Genomic DNA, 26,097 nt, shown 5'->3' with positions numbered 1-26,097 from the left:
TCGGGGTGAAAGCAGACAAGACAAAGGAGGCACATTTCAGAGAGAATCGCGTCCGTGAGTAGAGCCTTGCACTGGAGGGAGAGAGGGAGAGAGAGAGATACCCCATGACTGGAGGCATTTAAAGTATTTACAGGAATGGGTAAGTCACAGGACAGTGTCGTTTTAGGCTTCGGATATGGGTCAGCTTGCGGTCTGGACTGCTTCTTGCTGCCACCTTCCCTCTTTTTTTTACATCCTGGATTCAGGGCCACCTTCACCTCCCTCCACTAAGCAATTGTGCTTTCTGTCCTCGACCTGACCCTGCGTTTATCTTCATGCCCCAATTCTGCTCCCTACTACTGCTTTCCCAGAGTACTCTCACAGCCAGAATGACCCCAGGTCAGGTCCTGGGCTGCAGGACACTCCACCCGCCAGATCCCCTATCGTCTTCGCCTCGGCCGCTTCCATGCGTGCGTCCCCACGGCTCTGTGACCAATAGGCAGGCCCTAGTGCTGGGATCCGACTAGCTATTGGTTGGCTGAGCCATGGTGAGAGATGGTGCGGTGCCCTTTCTCGGCGCCCGAGAGAGCTGTGGGCGGTTGTTAAGGCGACCGTTCGTGACGTAGCGCCGTCAGGCCGAGCAACCCCCAGCTGATTGGCTAGACGATCGGACGATCCTTCCTTATTGGTCGCAGGCTCGTCCGGCTCTGGGCGTGCGTAGAGCGAAGGTTCCTTCCGCTCCGCGTCTCCGTTGACTGGAGACGGGCGGAGTGCCGGCTCCCGGGAACTGTGGCCTCTAGTGAGATCGGGAGGTGAGCAGGGCGGTGGTCGGGGTGGCGGTGGGTGGGAGCTGGTTAGGGTCGCGTTGGTGGCGGTTCTCGACTTCCGTCCGGCCCTGGGAAGGGGCAGCCGGCACCTCCTGCCGACCCGGGGGGAGCTGCGCCGGCAGCTTTGCCCGGGGTGGCGCCCCGGTTCCCGCGGGGAGTTCGAGGAGACGTCCTTGAAGCGCGGCCGGCCGAGCGGCGGCCCGCACCTGTGCCGGGGAGCCCGCGGGCCAGGCTGGGCCTGAGGGGCGGACGGCGGGCCGGCCTCCTCGGGGCTGCGGTCGCCCTCGGTGGGCCGGCGGGGCGTCGCCGTGTTCGCTGGCCCTGTCCGAAGTCGGCGGTGCTGGCCGCGCAGTCAGGATCGTCGGGGCGGAAAGGGCCCAGGCGGGGTGACCTCGCAGTTCCCTTGATTCGAGAAATGCCGGGGGGCTGTGGAGCAGCCCGACCCACGGCTCGGGGAGAGGCCACGAGAAGGTCTTATCAGGTGCGGGCGTTCACGCCCAGGCTTGCTCTTCGCACTAGGTTCACGCCCTGGCGCTGCTGTTCGTCAGCACCTTTCTTTAAAGTGATGGGCGAGATCTCCGTAAATGCTGCTGAGTAGCTCAGATCCGTGAAAGAACCGTGGATCTGCTTAGATGCGTTGGGTTATTTCCAGGAGAAACGGATTGAGAGGATGCAGAGCCCAAGGTAGAGACTTGACCAAAGACGTCAAGATTCTTCTTTTCTTTTCTTTTTTTTTTTAGTAAGGGGCGTAGGCTCCTTGGTGCTGATTGCTGATGTCCTTTAGTCCAGACCTTTAGGTTTTTCGGAATATTTGGTCTTGGTATTTTGGTTAGGAAAAAACACACCTTGGAGATTCACAAATAGAACAGTCAGTTTTTGCGGTAGGAGGTTGATGTATTCCATCTTAAACGGTCGTTTAAAAATTTTCAGGGCTTGAGGACATGCCTTCTTAGACTTGGTCCTGAAAATCCTGGGAAACATCTGTTTCCAGGCTGTACTAAGTAATTATGTATAATTTTAGCATCACACAATGTAGAGAATGTATTTTTTTTGTATACTTGTGAATTAATTTTTCTCTCCATGCAATGAAAGACATTTTATGATTTAGAGGTAGTCTAGCAAAGGCCCAGAGTGTACTTTGGGGATAGACTGAATTTTGAGAGCCTGCTCGGTGGTAGTGTCTTTCCAATTTGTGATAAACTTGGCAGTAAAGACAATGGAAGTCAGCAACATGAAGGCTAAAAAAAGGTGCAAAGATTACATCGTTAACCTGAAAATGGTTGTGTGTGTGGCATGAGCATTTCAAGATGAAAGTGTGTGCACGCGTTTGCACGCGCTCTTATTATTCTTGTATGAACTAGTTTCTAGACCATAGGTAGATAACCACATCTATATCAGTATTTAGTTAGGTTGACCATACGAAATTGCTGATATTTGAAATCCGATCATTTTTCCCACACAAAAAATAGCAATTTCATATCGTTCACTTAATACTTGCCTTTGGTAAAGAACTTTGGAGCTCTAGCTTCATAAGTGAATACAAAGAATTGGGTGTAGAATCCAGGTTTCCTGATTCCAGGGTAAGAATTTTCTTTTCCCTTCAGGATAACGGGTTGAGCAGCAAAACTGTAGATCCTATTGTAATTAAAAATGACTCAGTACAAGACATTCAGAGAGACAAAACGTACACAGCAATTAATTTGAGAACAGTGTAAGACATTGCATAGTCAAATACTGGAATTGTAGCACAGGAAGGGTGCTGAGTGGGGGGAGAGAATTAGAGTAGGATGCCAAAGCATCTTTTTCTATGATTGGCCATAGTAGGTGGTTTTTGTAGCATATTGAATTAGAGTTTGGGGATTCACTTTAAATTATCCATTCTTTTGTATAACCTGTGAAATGCTTGCAGCGTACTTCAGTCTGAATAAGCAAGGCATGCATTGCCTAACTTGATTTTTTTAAACTAATATTTAATTTTATTGCAGCGTGGCCTAACTACTGTCCTTTAAATTTGCATGAGCTGTCACTATTGCCTGCTAGTGCCACTTGCAACTGCTAATGAAGTAGGAAGATTGGATTCCATGGCATTTAAATGCTTTGCATAATCACAGAGAAATGGGGAGGGTGCTAGTGGGAAATGAGATGCGTGTGCAATTATGGTTACTTTTGACACACCCTTGTACATTTGGTTACTCATTTTGTATTTCCAAATGTGTTTGGGAATGATTTGTGGGATCATGTCATGGGATCATGTGTAAATCTTTCCCTGAATGTTGCAGAGAAGACTTTATACCTAGGAAAGAAATGTCCCAGATTTGACAATGCTACCATGAAGCTTTTGAGGGAAAATGTAATGTCCCTAATGTATAAGTATGGATTAATAATGCTAAACCTACTTGTGATCAGATTGGGGTGCTTCTTGCTAGCAGCTCAGATTTTAATTCAACTGAATTCACTTTTTAATAGTGAAGAATACATTTTCTTGATAAGGGAATATTCTAAGTTGAGAGGGCTTGAGGGGAGGGAGTGTTAGAAATTTTGACCCCCACCCCCAAAAAAAAGAAAAAAAAAAGAAATTTTGACCTAGCTTCAAAATGTTTTAGTTAATTCATTTTCTGGAACCTTGATACTAGTTGATCCTGTAGACTGGTTTATAGGGTTTTGTTTTTTGTTCAGTAGGGAGGTTATGTGATAGAAGGCTGTCACGAAAATCTGGGCTCTTATGAGGCTTTTAGTTGAAGTAGAGTTCAAATCCAAGATATGATTAATATTCTTCAATACTGTAAGTCCAAGTCTCTGCTAATTTAATGGAAAGCATTTTTGTTATTGTTGCTCATTTTCCAGGATAGTATAGAAAATGTAGCCTCTCTTTCCCACCTCATCCCCCCTTAATATGTTCTCTAAATGTAGAGAACTGGGGGGCTTGAAGTGGGGGAGTTATATCTATATCCAAGTGCCCTTTAAAAAAGTCATCTTTAGGTTTATTTCAAGATGTGTTAATAAAATGCATGCCACTGTTTCTTAAGAATTTAATTAGCAGATATTTGTTGTGCAGCTCCTGTATATGAGTACAAGGTGCTGGAGGATGAAATGAGGAATAGGACTCAGGGAGGAAGGTTGAAAAAGCCTGAATAAACACAGGCAAATGCATGCCACATTTATGCATCTCTGTGACTGACAGCCTTTTAAAATTGAGACCCACAGTAAGAAATACATGTTACCTCAGAAACCAGTACATACACTCATATGTATAATTTCATGAAACGTAACGTTTCAAGAAATATCTACCCATATCACGTCTTATCCACAGCTATTGTTTTCTTTTTTCTTTTATTTTGAAATGTTTGTTCTGACTTATAAACTTGATTTCATGAGCTCATCGATCCAGTGAAGGGTTGTGACCTGAGGTTTGAAAACCAGGTACCTACTTGGTGGCCTGGTATGGCTAAATGTAGAGAAATGAGTGATACAGTGAGAGGTGACGCTTAGCAATTACTTTGGTTCCTAAAAGCATCTCTTATTTTCTTTTCCCTAATGCTTTAAATAGATTAATGCTTTATTTTCCTTAACTTGGTTCCTTTTTATTTTCTTCCTTTGATAAATGAATCACTTTCTTAATTATTACCATAAATGTGAGATTCATTTGAATTCTTGATAGTCTGTCAATCAGTGGGCTTAAATCTTAATTTTAATTGATTTTTATGAGTAGTTAATATACTTTATCATAAGCATTCATTTTAGTGTAAGAAGTAAGGCTTGCAAGTTCCTACATTAGAGATCAATAACTATATTAAGATTTTTTAAAAATCAGAATATCAAAATTATTATTATTTAGCCAGCAAACATGGAGAAATTTAGTCGTGGCAGTCATTAGATCAAAATAACCCCTAATCTGTTGGGAATTTTTGAATGCTCTGGTTGTCTGCTTTGGCCAGCCATCCTCTTATCCTGGTACTGTTTCAGCATTTTTATTAGCTGTTAAAGTTTGGGAAAAGACCTCTGGTGACAGCAACATTAGGAAGGTTTATTAAACATCATTTTGCTAGTGACATTATGCCATGTATTGTATGGAATGGAAAAGTCTAATGGACTCCTGCCCTTGAGGAGCTTTATAAACTAAGATAATGATTTACAGGAAGACACCAAACAAGTAGATTGTTTGGTGTTTACCTTTTGCGTAACTGTCAATAGAATGTAGAGAATGAAGAGAGTGCTTATATGCATTTTGTGTTAGGGTAATCAGAAAATAAATGTGAATGGTTGTTTCTCACTATTGTTTTCTGCTTTATTGCTCTCCTTGGGTCAGATAGTAATCAGGGGCTGAAATATTTATTTGGTTTGATCTTAAATGCTCTAATTCATGCAACTGGTAAGAAATAGCTGCTTTTAAGTTGTTTGCTAGTGAATAATAGAGGATTTAAGTGTTTTGAGTAAAGAAGTAATAACAGAGTCCTCTTATTTTAATTTTGTAATTATTTTCCAGAATTATAAGGAACACTATTAAGTAGTATTATTCTTTTTTTTTTTGGCACACGGGCTTAGTTGCTCCGCGACATGTGGGATCTTCCTGGAGCTGGGATCGAACCCATGACCTCTGCATTGTCAGGCGGATTCCCAACCACTGCGCCATCTAGGAAGCCCCAGCATTATTCTTAATGTATAAAACTGCATATAAAAGCAGGGTTTAAAATGCACTTTGCTTGAACTCTTTTCCTGAAAGTACAGTGCACTGTATTCTAAGTGTTCATACTTGATATTTCTTCCAGGATCCAAGGATTCTGTAGCTACAATGTTGTCAAGACTCTTTCGAATGCATGGCCTCTTTGTGGCCTCCCATCCCTGGGAAGTCATAGTGGGGACAGTGACACTGACCATCTGTATGATGTCCATGAACATGTTTACTGGTAACAATAAGATCTGTGGTTGGAATTATGAATGTCCAAAGTTTGAAGAGGTTTGTGAGATTAATGTGATTATTGACTAAAGTAAATTACATTTTAAATTTCTAAAGGGGAATCTTTTAGGGATCATATAATCAAAAAAACTTATGAGTAAAATTTTCATTTCAGTATTCATAACTTACCTCAAATTTTCATTTACTTTTTTAAAAATAAATTTATTATTTATTTATTTATTGGCTGTGTTGGGTCTTTGTTGCTGCACACGGGTTTTTTCTAGTTGCAGCAAGCGGGGGCTACTCTTTGTTGTGTTGCACGGGCTCCTCATTGCCATGGCTTCTCTTGTTAGAGCACAGGCTCTAGGCACATGGGCTTCAGTAGTTGTGGCACTTGAGCTCAATAGTTGTGGCTCACGGGCTCTAGAGTGCAAGCTCGATAGTTGTGGCGCATGGGCTTCGTTGCTCCGTGGCATGTGGGATCTTCCTGGAGCAGGGATCGAACCCGTGTCCCCTGCATTGGTAGGTGGATTCTTAACCACTGCGCCACCTAGGAAGCCTCATTTACTTTTATAGTATGGAAATGCATCATAAATATTTCTCTTTTGCTTTTGATATACAAATGAGTGTAATTGACTTTACTCGAGAAATACAGCTTTCATAAGTGACTAACAGTGAAAAATGATTGGCTTAAACATTGGATTGTTTAAAAATTGGGAGTCAGATTTTGATTTGCATTTTAATATTTTATTTAACTTGTGCCTAAATTTATATTCTCATGATGATATGTAAACTAATATGCATACAAAATAAAAATTCTTACTTTTGATTTGGATTTTTGTTTATCTCTTCCAATAGGATGTTTTGAGCAGTGACATCATAATTCTGACGATAACACGATGCATAGCAATCCTGTATATTTACTTCCAGTTCCAGAATTTACGCCAACTTGGATCAAAATATATCTTGGGTAATAATTTTACATATGAACCTTTTTGTATACTATCAGATTTTTGATTTGCTGTGGAAATTTACCTGTTTGTTTAAATCACGTGTGTGGAAATGTGTATGTTGCTTAAAGTGTGCTACATGTATTCAGTAGTTTCATTTCTTTTTATTTGAGTTAGACCTGCTATTTGAGACCTTAGTAATCTGGAGAAAATAGTATTATTTCTTTCAGAATATTGTATGGGACTATATGTTATTATGTGTGTAATAAAAGATGAACTTTTTTGCAATTTGAATTTTGTCGTTTTAGGTATTGCTGGACTCTTCACAATTTTCTCAAGTTTTGTATTCAGCACAGTTGTCATTCATTTCTTAGATAAAGAATTGACAGGCTTGAAGTAAGTATTTAAAGCATAAATATACTTTCTTTCAAAATATATTGTTAAAAACTTTTCTTCTCCATGTTATAAAGCATTGTAATATGTAAATTATCAAAAGTTCATAGGAAATATGGGAAAATTTTTCATGTAATCATTTAGCTAATTTTAATAACTGTTAACATTTTGGTATATATCCTTTCCCACTTTTTTATACTTAAAGAAAACTTCTGAGATAGTATTATACTCTACATACTGCTTTATAACTTTTATGCTTAATAATAGTTTATTAACATCTTTGCCTGTCCTTAATGCTAACCTAAATTATTTGTAACAGCTGTCTGTTATTCCCCTATGTGAATATATTGTAGTTCATTTACTTAATCCTCTCAGTTGGACTCTTAGGTTATTTACTTTCCTCTGTTACTAACAACACTGATAAATGTCTTTGTAGATAAGTTTTTGTTCATATTCGTAGTCATATTCTTAGGATACATTCCTAGGAGTGAAACAGTGACTGTATAGGTTTTTAGGGCTTTTAAGAGTTATTATTGCCAGTTTACTCTCCAGGAAGTTTGTTAGTTTATCCTTCCATAGATAGTGATTAATGAAAAAAGAATTGCATACAGTATACTGCTTTCCCCTGCTATTCAAAAGTACAGCTTTCCTATGAAACCTTTTGTAAGTGAAGAAGCAATTACCTTAGGACACATCTTGCTAATGGATGCACAAGAGAGAGAAAGCACGGATGCTCACAGACATGGCGGCTTGGTGCTGAGATGCTGAATGTAGTTCCCAGGCTGTGCCACTCTCACTGTCTGCTCCAGGTGCCCACTGCCTCTATAATGGTTCCCTGCAAAACAAACACTGAATGCTATTTTCACTTTTCGCCTTTTTTTGTAGAAGTGAAAACCCTTTTTGGGTTTTTTTTTGGTTGGCAAAAACTGGTACTATGTAGGTCTTTCATGAAAGTGAAGTGGCATAAAGTGAACTTTTGAAGTGGTGGATGCCTGTATTCTTTCTTTCCCACGCTGATTCACAAGAACATATATATACATATATATATATATATATATATATATTTTTTTTTTTTTTTACTAAGGATGATATTTTGCTATAAAATGATCAAAAGGTGTTTGTGTAAATGTATTTACATTTTTAACATTAAAAATATTCTTAAATATTTTGAGTGACTAGTATATTTAGCTTTGAGGCTGTCAGAGGAGTATAGGTTATACCTTTTGGCTTGCAAAAAAGTACACATACCAGAGCTCATACAATATATGGGATGGGGAGGGGCGGGAGAAGTTTTGTTTTAGAAAGGGATTTTTAAGTGACATTTTTTCTTTTGTGAAATAATCCCTGATTATCTTGTTTTCTTTTTTTTTCCCCAGTGAAGCGTTGCCCTTTTTCCTACTGCTGATTGACCTTTCCAGAGCAAGTGCACTGGCAAAGTTTGCCCTCAGTTCCAACTCACAGGTATTATTTATAAGACATGAATGTTAGTAGTATTCTTTTTTTCAGATTGTTTACATTAAGAGGAAAGATTAATAGAGTTTCTTCATAGTCCAAGATTCAGGAATTGCCCACAATTTCAAGTCCTAAGACTCGTCTTCCTAGGTATTCTAGGTAGGAACTGTCCTGTTTATCTAACAACTCATTTGTAATTCCATAGCTTTTAGAATTTGGAATCTTCCCCATTTTCCTTTTTTTTTTTTAAAGATTTGTTTATTTATTTATTTATGGCTGCGTTGGGTCTTCGTTGCTGCACGCAGGCTTTCTCTAGTTGTGGCAAGTGGGGGCTAGACTTTGTTATGGTGCACAGGCTTCTCATTGCAGTGGCTTCTCTTATTGTGGAGCATGGGCTCTAGGTGTGCAGGCTTCAGTAGTTGCAGCATGCAGGCTCAGTAGTTGTGGCACACAGTCTTAGTTGCTCTGTGGCATGTGGGATCTTCCTGGACCAGGGATTGAACCCGTGTCCCTTGAATTGGCAGGGAGATTCTTAACCACTGAGCCACTAGGGAAGTCTCCCATTTTCCTTTTTTAAAGGTTTCAAAATGTAAGGTATTATGTCTTTTGGATAAATTAGAGTATCTGCCTAGTGAAACATAGCAGAGTATTGATTTCTAAACCCACTGAATTAACACTAGCATTACTTCCCATCTAGTTTTATCTTGGTGTTCATTAGTCACTTTAAAGAATGTAACATTTTTAATAATATTGAGTAACAAAGTATAAAATATCATGTACTTCTGCTCTGATTATGTATTTAATGACTATATGAGCATTTTGACAAGGATATTTAGTTTCATAATACTAACATGATCTCAAAAAATTTGCAACTAAGAACTTCTGTTAGTGGTATCCAAAATATAAAATGTTGTAGGATATGTGTGGGATTTAAATGGCAGGATTAATACACCACCTCAAAGGAATCTTCCTAAGAAATATCTTGTTCAGTGGACGTGGCAGGGCAGTGTACGTATTCTTCTTTTTTTTTTAGTCCTCTATATTGTTAGCATCCTTTGTATCTGGAATGCCCGTTAGTCTTATCATATTGTGTATTTTATTCTTAATATAGTAAATTAGATTTAGTAGAAGCCCTGGGATGCTCTAACATTTTTAAAAGTTGTTTTGTACCTTACCCTCATTGATTTGTTTGTGTTTTAGGATGAAGTAAGGGAAAATATTGCTCGTGGGATGGCAATTTTAGGTCCCACATTCACCCTCGATGCTCTTGTAGAATGTCTTGTGATTGGAGTTGGTACCATGTCAGGTTTGTAAATAATTTTCAATATATTTTAAAGTGAGGTTGTAAAAGAGAAAAAGGAACGTATTAGATTTTTATCAATTATTCTTAATTCTGACTTTTAAAAGTCTGACATTACTCTTAAAATTTTTTAATTGTATGAATATGTGGGTATATCTGATTTGACCTTATGTCTGCCTGCTTTAGTGAAAACTTAGTAGGTTGCTGATTTATTTTCACTCTTACTATCTCGTCATCTTTTCCTGTGCTCCACTTTTTTGATGACTTTAAGGTGTTTTTGGTTTTTGTTTGGTTTTTAACCAAGATTGTATTCTAGGCTCATCAAGAAAGCATCTTCTGGCCCCTGCTTTTGCCTGGACTAAATTTATGACTTGGTTCCTTGTGTTTTAATTGTCATGTAGGAGACAGGAGTTGGACAGATCTAAGTTGGGTCCACCTAACAGAATGGTTAGAAAGACTTAATCAGACAGTATGCAGTACATCTTAGCACTTAGCCAGCATTGACCTCAACACATGTTTCTTCATCCTTAATTGACAGTAGAGATTTAGATGTTAAATATCAAACATAGGACTCCATTATATAGGACAGAAATTATGGCCTCATGTGGAGATTTGTCAGAATGAGTATATCATGCTGTTGTCAGTATTTCCTAATCAATTAATACTAGTTTTTATGGCTTTCTCATGAAGGCCACAGTTACTTAACTACTATTCTAGTGTATTTCCTGGTGCCTTAGTGCCCTCAATAAGGGGTTTCATTCTTTCAGAAGTAAATTATCTAACTTTTAAGAGAGTAGTTAGCTGTCATTATTAGTTCAGATCTGTTCACTAGATGGTATATTAAATATATATAATGTTTCTGCTAACTTTCTGAGGGTAAATTTATTATTTATTAATTTATTTAACCTGTTATTCAAAACTTACTTAGCAAAGAAGATTTTTTAAAATTATTTTTTTAAATGTACATTTCTTAAAATCTACTCTTTTTGGTTATAGTTTTTAGTTTTGACAAAGGTGTATTCATGCAGCTGCCACCACAATCAAGAAAAAATGTTTTTGATCTGGTGATAATATACCTATGTGATTTTATTCAAGCAGAACAGTACATAAGAAGATGAGAGGATTAGCTAGGAACTGGTAGTAGGCTGTGAAACCAAAGATTATATATTTGAAACTTACGTGGAAAGCAGTCGAGACTGATGTGGAAAGTAGTGATGAGTTTGGTCATGATAAGTCAGAGGAGTGGACAAAGGAAGTGATTAGATTTGACATTGGACAAGCCAGCTAGGAGGCATTTACAGCCATACAGAAATGGTAAAATTAGGGATTTGGCTTAGGGTAGACTAAAAGGACAGATTTAGCACATACTAACTAGGATGTAAACCTTTGGAAAGCTACTACTTGGAAGTATGTAGATTGATGCTGTCTCCTTGAAGTAACAAAGTGGCACAAAGAGACTGTGCTGCTGGGACAGAGTAAGGAAGAATGCCTGAGGAACCTATGACAACAGCAGCAGTTACTGTTGTACAGAGAGAAGGAGTAGATAGCCAGGTGGGAAGAAGCAGTGGTCAAGTATGATTTTGATAGTCTCAACTTTGAAAAGGTTATATTTGCCTGCTTTTTAAATATAGGTTGTTCATAATGCTTTGGTCATTGTAATTTTGTATTCTCTTGAATTTCTGCATTTGAGAGTCATAGCTGTAGAATTTTTAGAAAATACAGTGTATGCTTTTTTTCTATTATTTAGTCAAATGATCTATTACAATTCAGAAAAGAAAATACAACACTGAGGGTTTCTTTTTCTTACTATTCTAGTTAGCAGTTTTTATGGGAGAAGGGAATCGATTTTTATATGTATTTCAAAGCACTTCTATATTTAATATGAATAACATCAGAAATATGTTTTATATTTTATATTCAAGTTTATTTGTAAAGTGAGGGAGTAGGATTTGGTAATCTAACCTTTCTCCAGTTCTGTTCCCTTCTATTTGAGAAGATTACCAAATGATACCTCAAGCATTTTGTAGTGGAACATTTGTTAATTTTGGATCTTGGGTTGCCTTTTTGCATTATTTCATTTTTCAAACAGATCAATGAAATGAACCAAAATTGTAAGAACATCAGTAGACACCACAGAGGTTATATTGAAATTAGAGTTGAGTAGTACACATAAAATATTTATTATGATCCTATATCAGGAATGACATAACTGGCAGTGTTTTTTACTTTTACAAAAGGTCCTTGGTCCAGAGGTGAATTGTTTTTGTGGTGATGAGTGGGATTGGATCAGTAGTATAACAAGGTGGGAAGAGTTTGCTCCATTAGAGTTGACTGTCCTTGATATCCTATCTCAAAACAGAGTACTACCATTTGATAAAAGGGGGTGATCAGATGGGTATTAAATACTGACGTTTCTGGCATTGTGACGCTGGGGACATGGGACCCTGACCCCAAGGTCTCTGCCCCCAAAGAAGTTATTCTTCTGTGCACTCAGGCTTCACAGCACCGCTGAGTTCTTAATTCTTTTTCCAGTAGATGGCAAAAAGCTTAATATACTAATAGTTCCATGTATTTGTCTACCTATAGGAAGAGTCCTTGTGATATGCAGCATCAGAAATACACACACTGCTTTACTAGCTAATACATTTAATTTTTTCTCTAACCAGGGGTCCGTCAACTTGAAATTATGTGCTGCTTTGGCTGCATGTCAGTTCTTGCCAACTACTTCGTGTTCATGACTTTCTTCCCAGCTTGTGTGTCCTTGGTTTTAGAGGTAAGAGCAGTTCTTACATATGGCATTAGTAGAAGAGTAATGTTTCTCATTAGTTCACCTAAAGAAAATCAGCACCTTCTAACGTAACGCCGACTTACTTTGTAGCTTTCTCGGGAAAGCCGCGAGGGTCGCCCAATTTGGCAGCTCAGCCATTTCGCCCGAGTTTTAGAAGAAGAAGAAAATAAACCAAATCCTGTTACTCAGAGGGTTAAGATGATTATGGTAATTACATAGTTTTCTTCTCCTTTCATTATCTTTGGTTCCAGTATCATATTCTGTTTTTCAGTTTTTTTTCCTTCTTGTTGTCTTTCTACAGTTTTGGCTCTTTCACTGATGTTCCTCTTCCTTTTTTTTTTTTTTTTTGTCTTATCTTTTTTTCCCATTTCTTTGAGGCCCCTGGTCTTCTCTCTGCTCTAAATAGATTTTTCAAATTCCTCTACTTTATCTCTCTTTGAAAATCTGTTCTCTTTTTTTTGGAATGTTTTTAGCTGTTCAATGGGGACATTACGTTAGTCGCATAGCAAGCCAGGGGCTTTCTCTTCACTGTAAGGGAGGCCATGGGAGGAAGATAGTGCTTGGTTATCCAGTTGCAAAGGATGCGTTTAGGTTCCGTTGATGTGCAGAGGATACATGATTTTTAAATGTGTACTTCAGTCTCTAGGCTTGGTTCTTGTTCATGCTCACAGTCGCTGGATAGCCGATCCTTCTCCTCAGAACAGTACAGCGGACAATTCCAAGGTTTCTTTAGGATTGGATGAAAATGTGTCGAAGAGAATTGAACCAAGTGTTTCCCTCTGGCAGTTTTATCTCTCAAAGTAAGTTCCCCGAGCCTTGCTTTGTTGTATGTGAGTCATAGCACTCTAAGCTACTGAGTGTTTAGGTTGTGCCTTTTGTATTTCTGAGTAATAACATTTTAATTTGCTTTCTTTTATTTAGAATGATCAGCATGGATATTGAGCAAGTTATTACTCTGAGTTTAGCTTTCCTTCTGGCTGTCAAGTATATCTTCTTTGAACAAGCAGAGACAGAATCTACACTCTCGTTAAAAAACCCTATCACATCTCCTGTAGTGACCCAAAAGAAAGTCACAGATGACTGTTGTAGACGTGACCCTATACTGGTCAGAAATGACCAGAAATTCCACGCAATGGAGGAGGAGGCCAAGATAAACAGAGAAAGAAAAGGTGATTTCTTATTCTCTTCATTTTCCATTCTTCCAATGTTGACTTATCAAGAAGTTGAGTCTTTTTTAAAAGTTCAGTGGTGTGAGATTTCTTTTGATCTCTTGAACAGTTGAGGTTATAAAACCCTTAGTGGCAGAAACTGACACCTCAAACAGAGCTACGTTTGTGGTTGGTAACTCCTCCTTACTCGATACTTCACTGGAACGAGAGACACAGGAACCTGAAATTGAACTTCCCACGGAGCCTCGGCCTAATGAAGAATGTCTACAGATACTTGGGAATGCAGAGGTGAGAAAATAAAACAAACTGAAGCTTGCTATCTTTCTTAAGAAAAGGAGCTTTTTTATTAAAGGAAGGAAGGAAGTTATAGCTACTGAGTACCTATAAGTTCTAGGCAGAACGTTGCATGGTTTACAGGTACTGTTCTTATTTGTTTGTTCCCTACAACCTTGTAAGATAGGTGAAATTTTTTCCGTTTTTCAGATGAGAAAGGGTAGACTCCAGGAGGGTTAAGTATGTCCCAAAGTAAAACATCTAGGAAATGGTAAAGCTGGGATCAAGAGCCCAAGATTTACTGAGTCAAGTGTCGGTGCCCTTTGTGCCTTATTACTGTTTATTAAAGGGATGCGCAGCTGCTGTGATCTCACTTGTGTTAAGGCCTAGGAAAGCTTTCACACAGAAATCAACTTCAGAGAAAGAAGAAAGGTTTTGGAGGCTTTGTGTTTGTTTGGTTTGGTTTTTAAAAGTAAGCTTGATGCTCCTGAGGAGGTTTGTTTTCTTTCTGACGTTTGAACAGGATGTCCTGCTGACATTTCGCTCATGCTTTAGTGCGACTCGTGTTCCATCCATACCTGCTTACTCTGGTCCATTCCTAATGTTTATGTGCGTGTGAGTGAGAGGAGATTGTGTTTTTTCTTTATCACTTTCCTCTCCCTCATTCTTATTAACCACTGTACCAGTATCTCAACTGTCAGACTGTACACAGAATTTATAGGGTGGGTCTCAGAATCTTAATTATGGAATTTTTTTACTATGAACGTCACTTGCAAAATTTAGTGTTTTGGCTTAACATTAGTTTTCACATTTTTATAAAGAATTTGTTTTTATTTTGATATTCTTATTTCTCAATCATCTTATTACTCAGATCTCTCCTTTAGAACTTCAAATTCTTTTGCGTTCTTAATGTACTTGTGCTTTAGTTCTGTGGAGAGCACTGTTTGTATTCAGTGGTCTGTTTATTATGAATAGTGTGAGGTAAGGTTCTTCAAGTCTTTTTTTCATTTTCCTCTATCAACCCCCTTTCATTTTTTTTTCCATTTCTTTAGAAAGGTGCAAAATTCCTTAGTGATGCTGAGATCATCCAGTTAGTCAACGCCAAGCATATCCCCGCTTACAAACTGGAAACTCTGATGGAAACCCATGAACGAGGTGTATCTATTCGCCGACAGTTACTTTCCAAAAAACTTTCAGAGCCTTCTTCTCTCCAGTATCTACCTTACAGGGACTATAACTACTCCTTGGTATGTTATTTTCTTGATTTGAGCAGGTTTGCTTTGTAGCTTTAGTTTTCATTTTTTCAGTCCTTCTTGACTCGCCTTTTATATGCACATAGTTTTATAAAATATTTTCCTTTTAACATTTTACTGTAATTTTGTACCCTGCTTATGATATAGGTCATCAAAATTCAAAAATATTTTTCCTGTTATGTTTAGTCATTATTCAAGATTTTAGTATTTTCAAATTTTTTAAAAGTAAAGTTTAAAAATTTTTTAAAGTAAAGTTACTTTAAAAGAGTAAATAAAAAATTTGGTTGAAAAATACACTAAAAGATTAAGTTTGAAGAAAGTTATTAATGACAGGGGCTGGGTGTTTGCTATATAGATTTTCACTTGGTGCCTGACTTTACCTTTTAGGTGATGGGAGCTTGCTGTGAAAACGTTATTGGATATATGCCCATCCCTGTTGGAGTGGCAGGACCTCTGTGCTTGGATGGAAAAGAATTTCAGGTTCCAATGGCAACAACAGAAGGTTGTCTTGTGGCCAGCACTAATAGAGGCTGCAGAGCAATAGGTGTAAGTTGGCATTTATGTATTTGCTTGTTTTAAGGTACACTCTAGGCAGTGAGAAGAAATTTGGGGACAATCAAGGACACCTTTTGGGACAAACAGAACTATTTTCAGGATTAACATGTGCTTTTGTAACATACTTCGCATAGCTTGGTGGAGGTGCCAGCAGCCGAATCCTTGCAGATGGGATGACTCGTGGCCCAGTGGTGCGTCTTCCCCGTGCCTGTGACTCTGCAGAGGTGAAGGCCTGGCTTGAGACACCTGAAGGGTTCACAGTGATGAAGGAGGCGTTCGACAGCACCAGCAGGTGTGTGGGGGCTTGTATGTGCCCCTATGTTTGTTTCAGAGCCAGTGCCATCTTCTAGGGTGGCTAAACATAACTGTTACCATATTGCCTGCTTAAGATGATGTAACAGAATATCAACTTTAAATCCATTCTTTCAAAATGAGTAATATTAATGCTTGGTTGGGATGGGGGCAGCAGGGTGTTGATGCAGATGAATATCTCCATAGAGGTTAATCAGAAAACAATAGTGTGAGCCAGTAAGTTTGTGTGTTGGTTTTACAAGGCTCACTTTGATTAGGCTATTACTTTGCCCTAGATGAGTTTTGACCTAGGATTGCCCTAGGGCAAAACCGCCTGAGAAAACGATTTTCCAAGCGGGATAGAAGTAAATATTAGTATAGTAGATTTACTTTGAATACAGAAAATTAAATTTATAAAGAAGTATAATCAATGCAAATGGTAACCCCAGTATAACCTGCCACTTCAAACTTATGTGCTTGTTTTTATATGGCATTTATTTATGATGAAATGACTTTCTGCAGCCCTCCCTTCTTGCCGCGTGTAAGAACGAGAGTTGAAGTCGCATTGTGATATGATGTTTAATTAAAGAAGAAAATACATTTAATATGTAGTCTCCATGAGCATTCTTTTAGGTGTAAAACAAACCAGCTTAGCTAGACTTTAAGATAACTTCCTTTTTCTTAAAGTAAAAAAGTCTTTGCTTCTGTTTACAGATTTGCACGTCTACAGAAACTTCATGCATGTGTGGCTGGACGCAACCTTTACATCCGTTTCCAGTCCAGGTCGGGTGACGCCATGGGGATGAACATGGTTTCAAAGGTGAGTGTGGATGGGCCGTAACAGAACTCGTGGGACTGACCGTGCCTGGGGGGGCGCACAGGCACTCTTTACTTTATGCCCTCCTGAATTTTGTACCACGGGCACATACTGCTTAGTCAAGGAGTTAATTGATTGAAAGATTTTTATTGACAGGTAAATACTGATACATGTAACTCATGTTCTATACATCAGGCGTTTGTTGATTGGTGGTGTTTGTATTTGATGTATTTAGTTTAGATTTAGCATTGTACATGTTCTGGGTCTACTCAGAAGGGCTGGGAGGAATCTAGGAATTACCGCTTCAAAACTTTGTCCTGTAAACCTGAAAGCTGACCTCTTCTAGAGACTTCAAGACATATGTAAGAAGGCAAGTTCATGTGTGTATAGTTCCTTTATTTTAATTATCTCCTCATAAGAAGATTGTGTATAAGTTACATTTTATGCTATTGATATTTGTTATTTTTCAGATAGAAATTTAAAATGTAAAAGTCAGTTAGGCCAGTTGCGCTTTACTTGTTATAAGGACTACTCAGAAAGAGAGTATAGTGACTAAATACGTATGCTTTAAAAATTTCCAGTAAATAGTATAGCAGTTCCTGAAAAAATTAAAAATAGAATTACTTTGATCCACCATTTCGCTTCTGGGTAGATACCCAAAAGAATTGAAAGCTGGGTCTCAAAAAGATGTCTGTGTAGCCATGTTCGTAGCAGCATTCACAATAGCCGACAGCTAGAAGCAGCCGAGTGTCCATCAACAGATGAATGGATAAAGTGTGGTACATACATGCAGTGGAATGGTATTCAGTCCTTTTTAAAAAAAGGAAATTCTGATACATGCTGAATGTGGATGAGCCTTGAGGTTCACTTATTAAGTGAAATAGTCTGGTCACAGAAAGACAAATACTATATGATTCCCACTTAAGAGTTACCTAGATTAGTTAAATTCATAGGGACAGAAAGAAGGGTGGTTGACAGGGGCTGAGGGGAATGAGGAATTGTTTAATAGGTATATAGTTTCAGTTTTGCAAGATGAAAAGAGTTCTGGAGATTGCTTACACAGCACTGTGAATGTACTTAACACTACTGAACTATACACTTGAAAATAGTTAAGATGGTAAATTCTATGCTATGTGTATTTAACCACAACTAAAAAGATTTTTTTTTAATTGCCAATAAATATGTTTTGGGTTTTTGAAATATGAGTTAACTGAATTAATTTGACTTAATTGGAAGTCATTGGAAGTCTTGTTTATATTTTATGTAAATCCTAATGACTTTCCATTAACAAGATATACTTTAATGTCTGACTTCTCTTTACAAGCTTGGTAACTTGGGCTTTTAGGTAACAATTTAATAACTAGAAGATGGAATTTATTACACAATGATCATGGATGCAGTATTCTCACTGAGTATTTTTTTAAATATTTTCATTATATTCTCATCATCCTATTCATCAATGACTAAAGGACTTAATTTTCATATCTAGAAACATATTAGGAAAATAACATTATTATAGTTATTTAGAAGTGTTAATATCATTAGATACAAATAAAGCCTCTGATTTGTAAATAATTTTGTGTTTTAATATAGTTTTTGTTGTTATATTTTTGCTTTTTTTGGCTAACAGGGTACAGAGAAAGCACTTTCAAAACTTCATGAGTATTTCCCTGAAATGCAAATTCTGGCAGTTAGTGGTAACTACTGTACTGACAAGAAACCTGCTGCTATAAATTGGATAGAGGGAAGAGGAAAGTCTGTTGTTTGTGAAGCTGTCATTCCAGCCAAGGTTGTCAGAGAAGTGAGTGACTTTTATTTTGTTAATCTTTCATAGGATTACAGAATTGGGAAAAGGAGTATTAATTTTCTAAGTAAACTTGAATATATGGGCGTGTTTTGTTAAAGATGCGTTTTATCTTATCTTGCCCGTTTGCCTGTGGGTGGCATTCACAGGAACAAACCTTACTGATATTTCGTATTGAGGACAGGGCTTACCTGGGGCCACATCTACACTCCCTTGTTTTCTGGAGGTACAGAAATTAGATCTGGGTAACCCACTCCTGAATCTTCTAGGGGAAGATGTAAAATGTGCACAACTTTGTTTTCTAGGTATTAAAGACGACTACAGAGGCTATGATTGAGGTCAACATTAATAAAAATCTGGTGGGCTCTGCCATGGCTGGGAGCATCGGTGGCTACAATGCCCACGCAGCAAACATTGTAACTGCCATCTACATTGCCTGTGGACAGGTGAGGGCTCCAGCCTCCAGCTTTCTTGTCTTTTGTTGTTCTAAGTGAGAGAAGTTTTATATTTTTCCTTTCAATTTTTTTCAGGATGCAGCACAGAATGTTGGTAGTTCAAACTGTATTACTTTAATGGAAGCAAGTGGTCCCACAAATGAAGACCTGTATATCAGCTGCACCATGCCATCTATAGAAATAGGAACTGTGGGTGGTGGGACTAATCTGCTCCCTCAGCAAGCCTGTCTGCAGGTGAGACCCATAGGGCACAGACTCTAGTGACCTCAGGCTTAGTTCTGACTCGTTCGGATTCTCTGTGTTTCTACCTGGGACCACGTATCACTCCCCTCTATATCTTAGCCCGTCTTTTCATTCGTTTCCCACCAGCCTAATTCAGTGTGTCCAGGTAAGCATGTTCAGGCACAGGCTTAATAAATTGAGAAGGGAGATTAAGAGAGCAAATGATTGTTCATCTGCTCTGAGTAAGTGCACTGCCAGCCAGGCTTTCACTAGGTTCACTGTGGTGTATCCATTGTCAGTACCAGCTGTCAGATCTTGGAAATGCAGTACTTCCAGTGGAGCCTGGTTCTATTCTAACGCTGTTGTAGTTGCCCTCATTTTAGTTGATTGAGTAGGAAGTTGTTGCTGTGACTTGAAGGGTGAGTCCTGCTGTGTCTGTCCCTGGCTGCAGATGCTAGGCGTTCAAGGAGCGTGCAAAGACAATCCCGGGGAAAACGCCCGGCAGCTGGCTCGGATTGTGTGCGGTACAGTGATGGCTGGGGAACTGTCTCTGATGGCAGCATTGGCAGCAGGACATCTTGTCAGAAGTCACATAATTCACAACAGGTAAGACTTGAAGATTTGTTGAACATTTTCTTCCCTATACTTACAAAATGCAGTAAAACAACCTACTTCTCAGATACAAGTCCCAACTTAAAATTTTGCATTCCTGATATTTTGTCTTTTTCTGCCATAGGTCAAAGATAAATTTACAAGACCTCGAAGGAACTTGCACTAAGAAGACAGCTTGAACAGCCTGACCGTTCAGAACTGAAACATGGGTGTTGGGTTCTAAAGGACTAACATAAAACCTGTGAATTAAAAAGCTCAATGCAGTGTCTTATTGAGGATGACTAGACATGATCAGTGAGACAACTGCTTGGTTTTTGGCTCTTTCAGAAAGTCTGAGGTTCTTCTTTCCATGCAGATCTGAAAACAGTTTACATGCTGTTTACATGCTGTGCTCTTTGGAAAGATCTTAACATGGATATTATGCCTTTATAGCATCACAGGTGGTAATCTACAGCACACTTTTGAAAGAGAATACAGCTGGGAAAAAAGTTTTCTTTTGATGCAATTCATGGCGTTCATGGTGATCAGTGTGATTTTGAACCCTCCTCCTGTCCACATCCCCCCAGCCCCAACCCTGGGATGAAAATGGGTTTTTAAATTATATTGTAGCTGGCAGAACTCATGATTTCACAGTTAATTTATTAAGTCTGGGTGGTAGACCTTTAAAAAATAAGAGCTAAGTTTATTTTTTGTAAACTAATACTTCATTTGGTGCTGGTCTATTTTGATTTTTGGGGAGCTAGCTAACATGATTCTTCAGAAGGGGACCTGCTTTCTTCAAAGGAAGAATTACTCTTATTCCCAAAATACAGAATAATGTGCTAAGCAGTGCTAAATAGTTCTCTTTCAAGAAAACAAATCACTGCATTTCTCTCTGCAGGCTATTTGTTCAGAGAGGCCTCTTGTCTGAATATAAATGTTTGTCTAGATTGGCTATACATATCTTTCAGTATATAAGGCTTTAAGAAAGACTTTTGTGCTCTTTATTAAAGATACAAGAGCTCTTAATGTTGCTTAGACAAAGGTGACTCTGTTTATCAATGACACACAAGCCTGTGACCTCTCTTAGAATTCAGAGGGTGGAAGACACAGGTTTGGAAGAAAATTACCATCTCTCAAAGCCAACGTTAATTTCTTAAAAGACACTTAAATTTATTTAGCTGAAAAATCTAGGTAGTTTTTTGTAAAGAACTGTACCAGATCTGTATATGTTGTAATAAAACTTCTTGTGCTAGGAGTTTATTGAAAGTGTTCAAGAAATAAAGTCAACTGATATACTGGTAAAACACTCTAAGCCTGGGCCAGAGAAGACAGTGTTCTTTAATGTTGTCCAGGAAACCGTGGCTTGCTTGTTGAGTCTAATGAAAGGGAAAGTCAGCTTTCAGAGCCAGTGAAGGTGCCGCGTGAATGGCCATGGAGGGAGTGTCCCTTGTCCTGTGGCCAGGAGGTTGGTGACTGAAACATCCACACAGGGCTCTTTGATGGACCCATAGACGCTTCCTCAGGGGGTCAGCCAAGTTGTTGAATCTTAATTTTTTTTTTAATGTACAACTTTTGTATAAATAATAAAGAACTCCTTATTTTGTATTACATCTAATGCTTCAAGTGTTGGTCTTGGAAAGCTGATGGCTAGAAGACGGACTCTGAGAAATATTCCAGTAAAGCCGTGGTAGCATGGAGAGCCTCGGAGTGATTGTGTCTGCATTATTGTTGGGGAAGATTGACATTTTCTGTTGTATGTAAAGTTTAATGAATGCTTCTGTTGTGACTTTTCAGCCAGTGACAATATTTATCTGAATTTTTCATGGAAGTGGCAGTGAAAAATATTTTGGGTCTTCATTTTCATGACTGTAACCAGTATCTTGCTAAAGTAATGTTTTGTACAATCACTAAATTGTATACATTTTGTTATACTTTTTTCCCTCAGTTCCAGTAAATTATAAAAAGGAAGTTAATACTGCTACGTGTAAGCAGTAACCTGTTTTGTTTGGATTAACCATAGGCCTGCCTGAGACCTGGAAGCTTTTAAAGTCTGGCCAGAGTAGTAACCCTGTAATTCACACTAGGTGTCCCAAGACCTAGGCATCATTCTCCATCATCGTCTCCAGCTATAGCAGGAATGGCAGGCCAGTGTTATACATGCATTAAAACTATCTTCCTTATACTTTAAATAGTTCAGATTCATCATCTCAGCTGGACTGCTTTTGGATATTGGGCGTTTGACGGTTGAGAGGAAGAAGCCATAAAGACTGGGCAGCCAAAACCAAATGGCCATTGCAGGTGTGCACGTGAACTGTATCAGCTGAGAGGACAGCGTAACATAGCTGAGGCTGGCCTCTTCAAAAGCTGATTCCCATTTACTGGTGATTTTTGACTATACTTCTGCCATAGTTTGAGGTGAACAGGTGTATAAGCCACTAAGAACCAAGCCCAGATACTTGAAAATCATTTTGAATTTTTCTCCCCAAAGTGACGTGATCTCACTCGTCTGGTTGGCCCCCTCGAGAGTGGGGCAGGCTAGACAGGAGATGGAAGGAGTTTCATCCCTTCACTGCTCAGTGATTTGATGAGCAGTGAGATGCATGTGGCAGCACAGGAGTTTCCCTCTCATCTTAGGAGAAGATGGAGAATTAAATCCAAAGAGAACATCTCACATTGAAGGGTCCAAGCTCAAACCAGAGGACACAGCACAGCAAAACAATACAAATCTGCTGTGTACAGAAGGTTGAAGTATGAGGAGTAAATTCACTATAGGAATTTTTTTCAAGACCAGTGTTTCTCCAGGTATCTTCTTTCTGTTCTGGACATGACTTGAATTCATTAAGAATGAACTTTGCCCAGTTAGCAAAAATACTAGATAACTTCTACACTGCAAGCCAAAAGAAAACAGTAGGTGATTTAGTTTATAATTGTATTTTAACAGATTCCCTTTTCATTATATGTGTGGAACCCCTCCCCCATCACACACACATACTTTTTGTTCTTTTCCTTCTGAGCAAGCTTGGGAGCTGCTGAGGGAGGTGTGGGTAGTCTTGTGTCAGGATGTGAGGCACTTTCAAACATCTGTTCTCTAAGGCCAGTGGGAGAGAACCTTGTGCAGCCAGCTGGAATCAGGAGGTGGTTCCAGTCTGGGGCTTCTCAAGCTCCACTGCAGCGCGCTCACCTGGGTTCCTGATTCCCTTGGTCTGGGGTGGGGCCAGGACTTCGCAGTTCTCTCTGCTGTTGCTGCTGCTGCTCTAATGGTTCTGGATTTCAGCGTGAAGTGCTTGTTGTTACTGTGAATGAATGGTATTAGAAAATTGTGTTTATTCAGAAGCACACAGCAGACACCCGCGGAGAGGCCAAGTGGCACTTAGTAAGACAATTAGAATTAATCCTATAGAGAGAGAGAACCAACTAGAAAGTATGTTGAGTTTGTGTCTAACCCACTGTCCCCCACCTGTGACCCCCCACCCCCCAAAAAACACCAAAGTTCTCTGCATTTTCAAAGAATGGAATGACTATCCCAGAAAAAGGCATTTTTAGCCATTTATTCACCTTACTGTCCTACCCCTTGGTCTCTGCTCTCTCCCAAAGTGCCAAATAAGACAGCGGGAGGCCAAAGGGGAAGAAAAGCAGGTTAAAGAGGTTTGCGTGTATACCACTCCCCGCTCGCTGTCCTCAACTCACCCACCCTATAGACCCAGAGTGTGACTGCTTTGTATCCATGCTTTAACGTCCCAGGATTGCGGCACTGGAGGCAAGAAGCCGATTCCACAGACCATTCGACTGGTTAATGCTGAAGCCAGATGGCAGAGAGCCTAAAGGTGGGAGGGCCCTGTGCCCGTTGCTAACATAAAGTACACAGGCACCTTCGTGTGTTCTGTCTGTCAAGGCGACTTGGCAAGAAAGCATCAGGAAGTAATCCCAAAGAGAAGGGCTACTGTCATCTGGCCTGTGTTGATTATGGAAATCCTTTGCTTTCCTGTCACTTGAAATTTGAAATGGAAACAGGGTTTAGTGGATGAAATGGGGGGGAGGGGACAGTGAAGGGAGCAATTTTGTCTCAGTCTCCACTGCAAAATCAGCTGGGACTGTATGTTAGAAGCAGTGGACATAATAAAGCAAATCCAGAGTGCTGGTAGCCCTAAATGACGTATGATGGGAGATCCTCACTCCCCAGCTCTCTCCTAGCCCTAAGTTCACAAAGGAGACAAACACAGGTGCCCTACGTCCTTGCCCATTTCACTGTCTGGACCAGAACTATAGCCTCAGGGGCTCTGACAGTAAAACCAAGTTTTGGTGCACTTCCTGCCTCAGTCTCTTCTGATCTAGGGCATGACCTGTGAACAACCTACCTCATTCTTAAAACTTTACTGCTCTTAATAGGAAAGTAAACTCAGGTCTGTGTGAGCAGCCCACTCACCTCTGGCCATGGCTCCTTCAGTAGATGTGGATGCTCTCGCCCACACTGCACAGACCTTAGTAAGTAGCCAAAGCCTGCAGCTGGCTTGCTGGTACAGCCTGGATAATTGAACCATTTAAATGGAAAGCTCTTGAGGAAAGGCCCATCTTTAACTTGCTTTTAGGACGGTGCCTACCCAGGCCCGTAGAATACAAACCTTGAACAACCTTGAGCACTCCATCAGAAAAAAATAAAACTGATGAAAATGTATACAAATAAAAGTTGAAATTTTTTGTTTCCGTATTTCAGTGGTAAATCTTGCCCACATTTTCCCCCAGATGAAAGTCTCTTGAAGACAGGGACCATATCTTTTCTTGTAACCTAGTACAGTACCTGAAATTTAAAGGTCCTCAATGTTGTTGAATGGCTGACAATAAATTATTGTAATTAGGACTTACTCCAAAGAAAAAATAATACGTACAATAGGAAGAGGACGGCAGTGTTGAGGGAGCTGGGAATCCAGAGACCTCCACGTCAGTCGTGGCTCTGCCACTAGCTGTGACACCTTGGGTTATTGGATTCATGTTTCTTTCCCTCAGTTTCCTTATTTGTAAAATGACACAGTTGGATTGTCTGGCTTCTAAGGCCTTACCTGGCTCTACATATTCCATGAAATACACGGAGTTAATAAATTCTCTCCTAATGTATATATACAAGCTAACTGGGCTTATAAGCTGCAGTGTAGCTTATTGGTGAAGTTGATAGCTTAATACAACAGCAATGTCATAGTAGTTACAAAATCCAAGTATGACGGGAAAAGCACATACAATAGAACCAGAGAGGAAGAGTTAAGGGTTGAAGGGGCTGGTATAGTTAAGGTCAGAAATTGGGACCCTGAAGTAGGTTCTGGATGTTGACTGAAGGGAGGAGAGAAAGAAGACCCTTCAAAGGTGAGCATGGATCACTGAGTGACAAGGAGTAAATCCACCTGGTTGGGTTAAGTAATTTGTGGAGAGGACCAAAGGGACTCAGGCTGGTAAGGTAGATGCAGTAAGCCCAAACTCTTGTCTTTTTTTTTTTAAAGCTCTTTATTGGAATTTAATTGCTTTACACTCTTGTGCCAGTTTTTGCTGTACAACAGAGTGACTCAGCTGCATCTACACATATATCCCCATATTCCCTCCCTCCCACAACTCCCTCCCACCCTCCTTATCCTGGGCCTCTAAGTCATCACCCATCATCAAGTTTATCTCCGTTATGCAGCAACATCTCACTAGCTATCTGTTTTACATTTGGTAATGTATACATGTCTATGCTACTCTCTCACTTCATCCCAGCTTCCCCTTCGCCCCCCCTCCCCCAACCCTGTGTCCTCAAGAACGTTCTCTACATCTGAATCTTTACACTTGCCCTGTCACTGAAACATCAGTTTCATTTTTTTAGATTCCATATATATGAGTTAGCATACAGTATTTGTTTTTCTGGCTTACTTCACTCTGTATGACAGACTCTAGGTCTAGCCACCTCATTACATATAGCTCCATTTCATTCTTTTTTATGGCTGAGTATATATGTATATCCATTGTATATATGTGCCATATCTTCTTTATCCATTCATCTGTTGATACGCATTTAGGTTGCTTCCATGTCCTGGCTATTGTAAATAGTGCTGCAGTGAA

At 39.4% G+C, this 26,097-nt stretch overlaps 1 protein-coding gene across 3 annotated transcripts; it reads left to right on the top strand.

Moving 5' to 3' along the window:
* On the top strand, window positions 1-21,994 carry HMGCR (3-hydroxy-3-methylglutaryl-CoA reductase). 3 transcript variants are annotated; one of them, XM_057740986.1, is made up of 20 exons: window positions 1-139; window positions 5,573-5,760; window positions 6,559-6,670; window positions 6,959-7,046; window positions 8,420-8,504; window positions 9,696-9,801; window positions 12,462-12,568; window positions 12,674-12,790; window positions 13,223-13,383; window positions 13,505-13,752; window positions 13,862-14,040; window positions 15,078-15,272; window positions 15,666-15,824; window positions 15,968-16,125; window positions 16,839-16,944; window positions 18,572-18,742; window positions 19,051-19,191; window positions 19,276-19,434; window positions 19,874-20,028; window positions 20,159-20,297. In XM_057740986.1, the coding sequence occupies exons 1-20, from the start codon at window positions 136-138 to the stop codon at window positions 20,211-20,213; spliced, it is 2,694 nt and encodes an 897-aa protein (XP_057596969.1). In that variant the 5' UTR covers window positions 1-135; the 3' UTR covers window positions 20,214-20,297. The 3 variants fall into 3 exon arrangements, with proteins under 3 accessions (XP_057596969.1, XP_057596980.1, XP_057596960.1); XM_057740997.1 differs by lacking the exon at window positions 1-139 and adding an exon at window positions 675-791 and having other exon boundaries at window positions 20,159-21,994; XM_057740977.1 differs by lacking the exon at window positions 1-139 and adding an exon at window positions 1,355-1,490.
* Window positions 21,995-26,097: the final 4,103 nt, after the last annotated feature.

The sequence above is a fragment of the Hippopotamus amphibius genome, chromosome 1 (assembly GCF_030028045.1).
Source record: "Hippopotamus amphibius kiboko isolate mHipAmp2 chromosome 1, mHipAmp2.hap2, whole genome shotgun sequence".
NCBI classification, from domain to species: domain Eukaryota; kingdom Metazoa; phylum Chordata; class Mammalia; order Artiodactyla; family Hippopotamidae; genus Hippopotamus; species Hippopotamus amphibius.
This window is presented reverse-complemented; position numbering and strand designations above follow the sequence as displayed.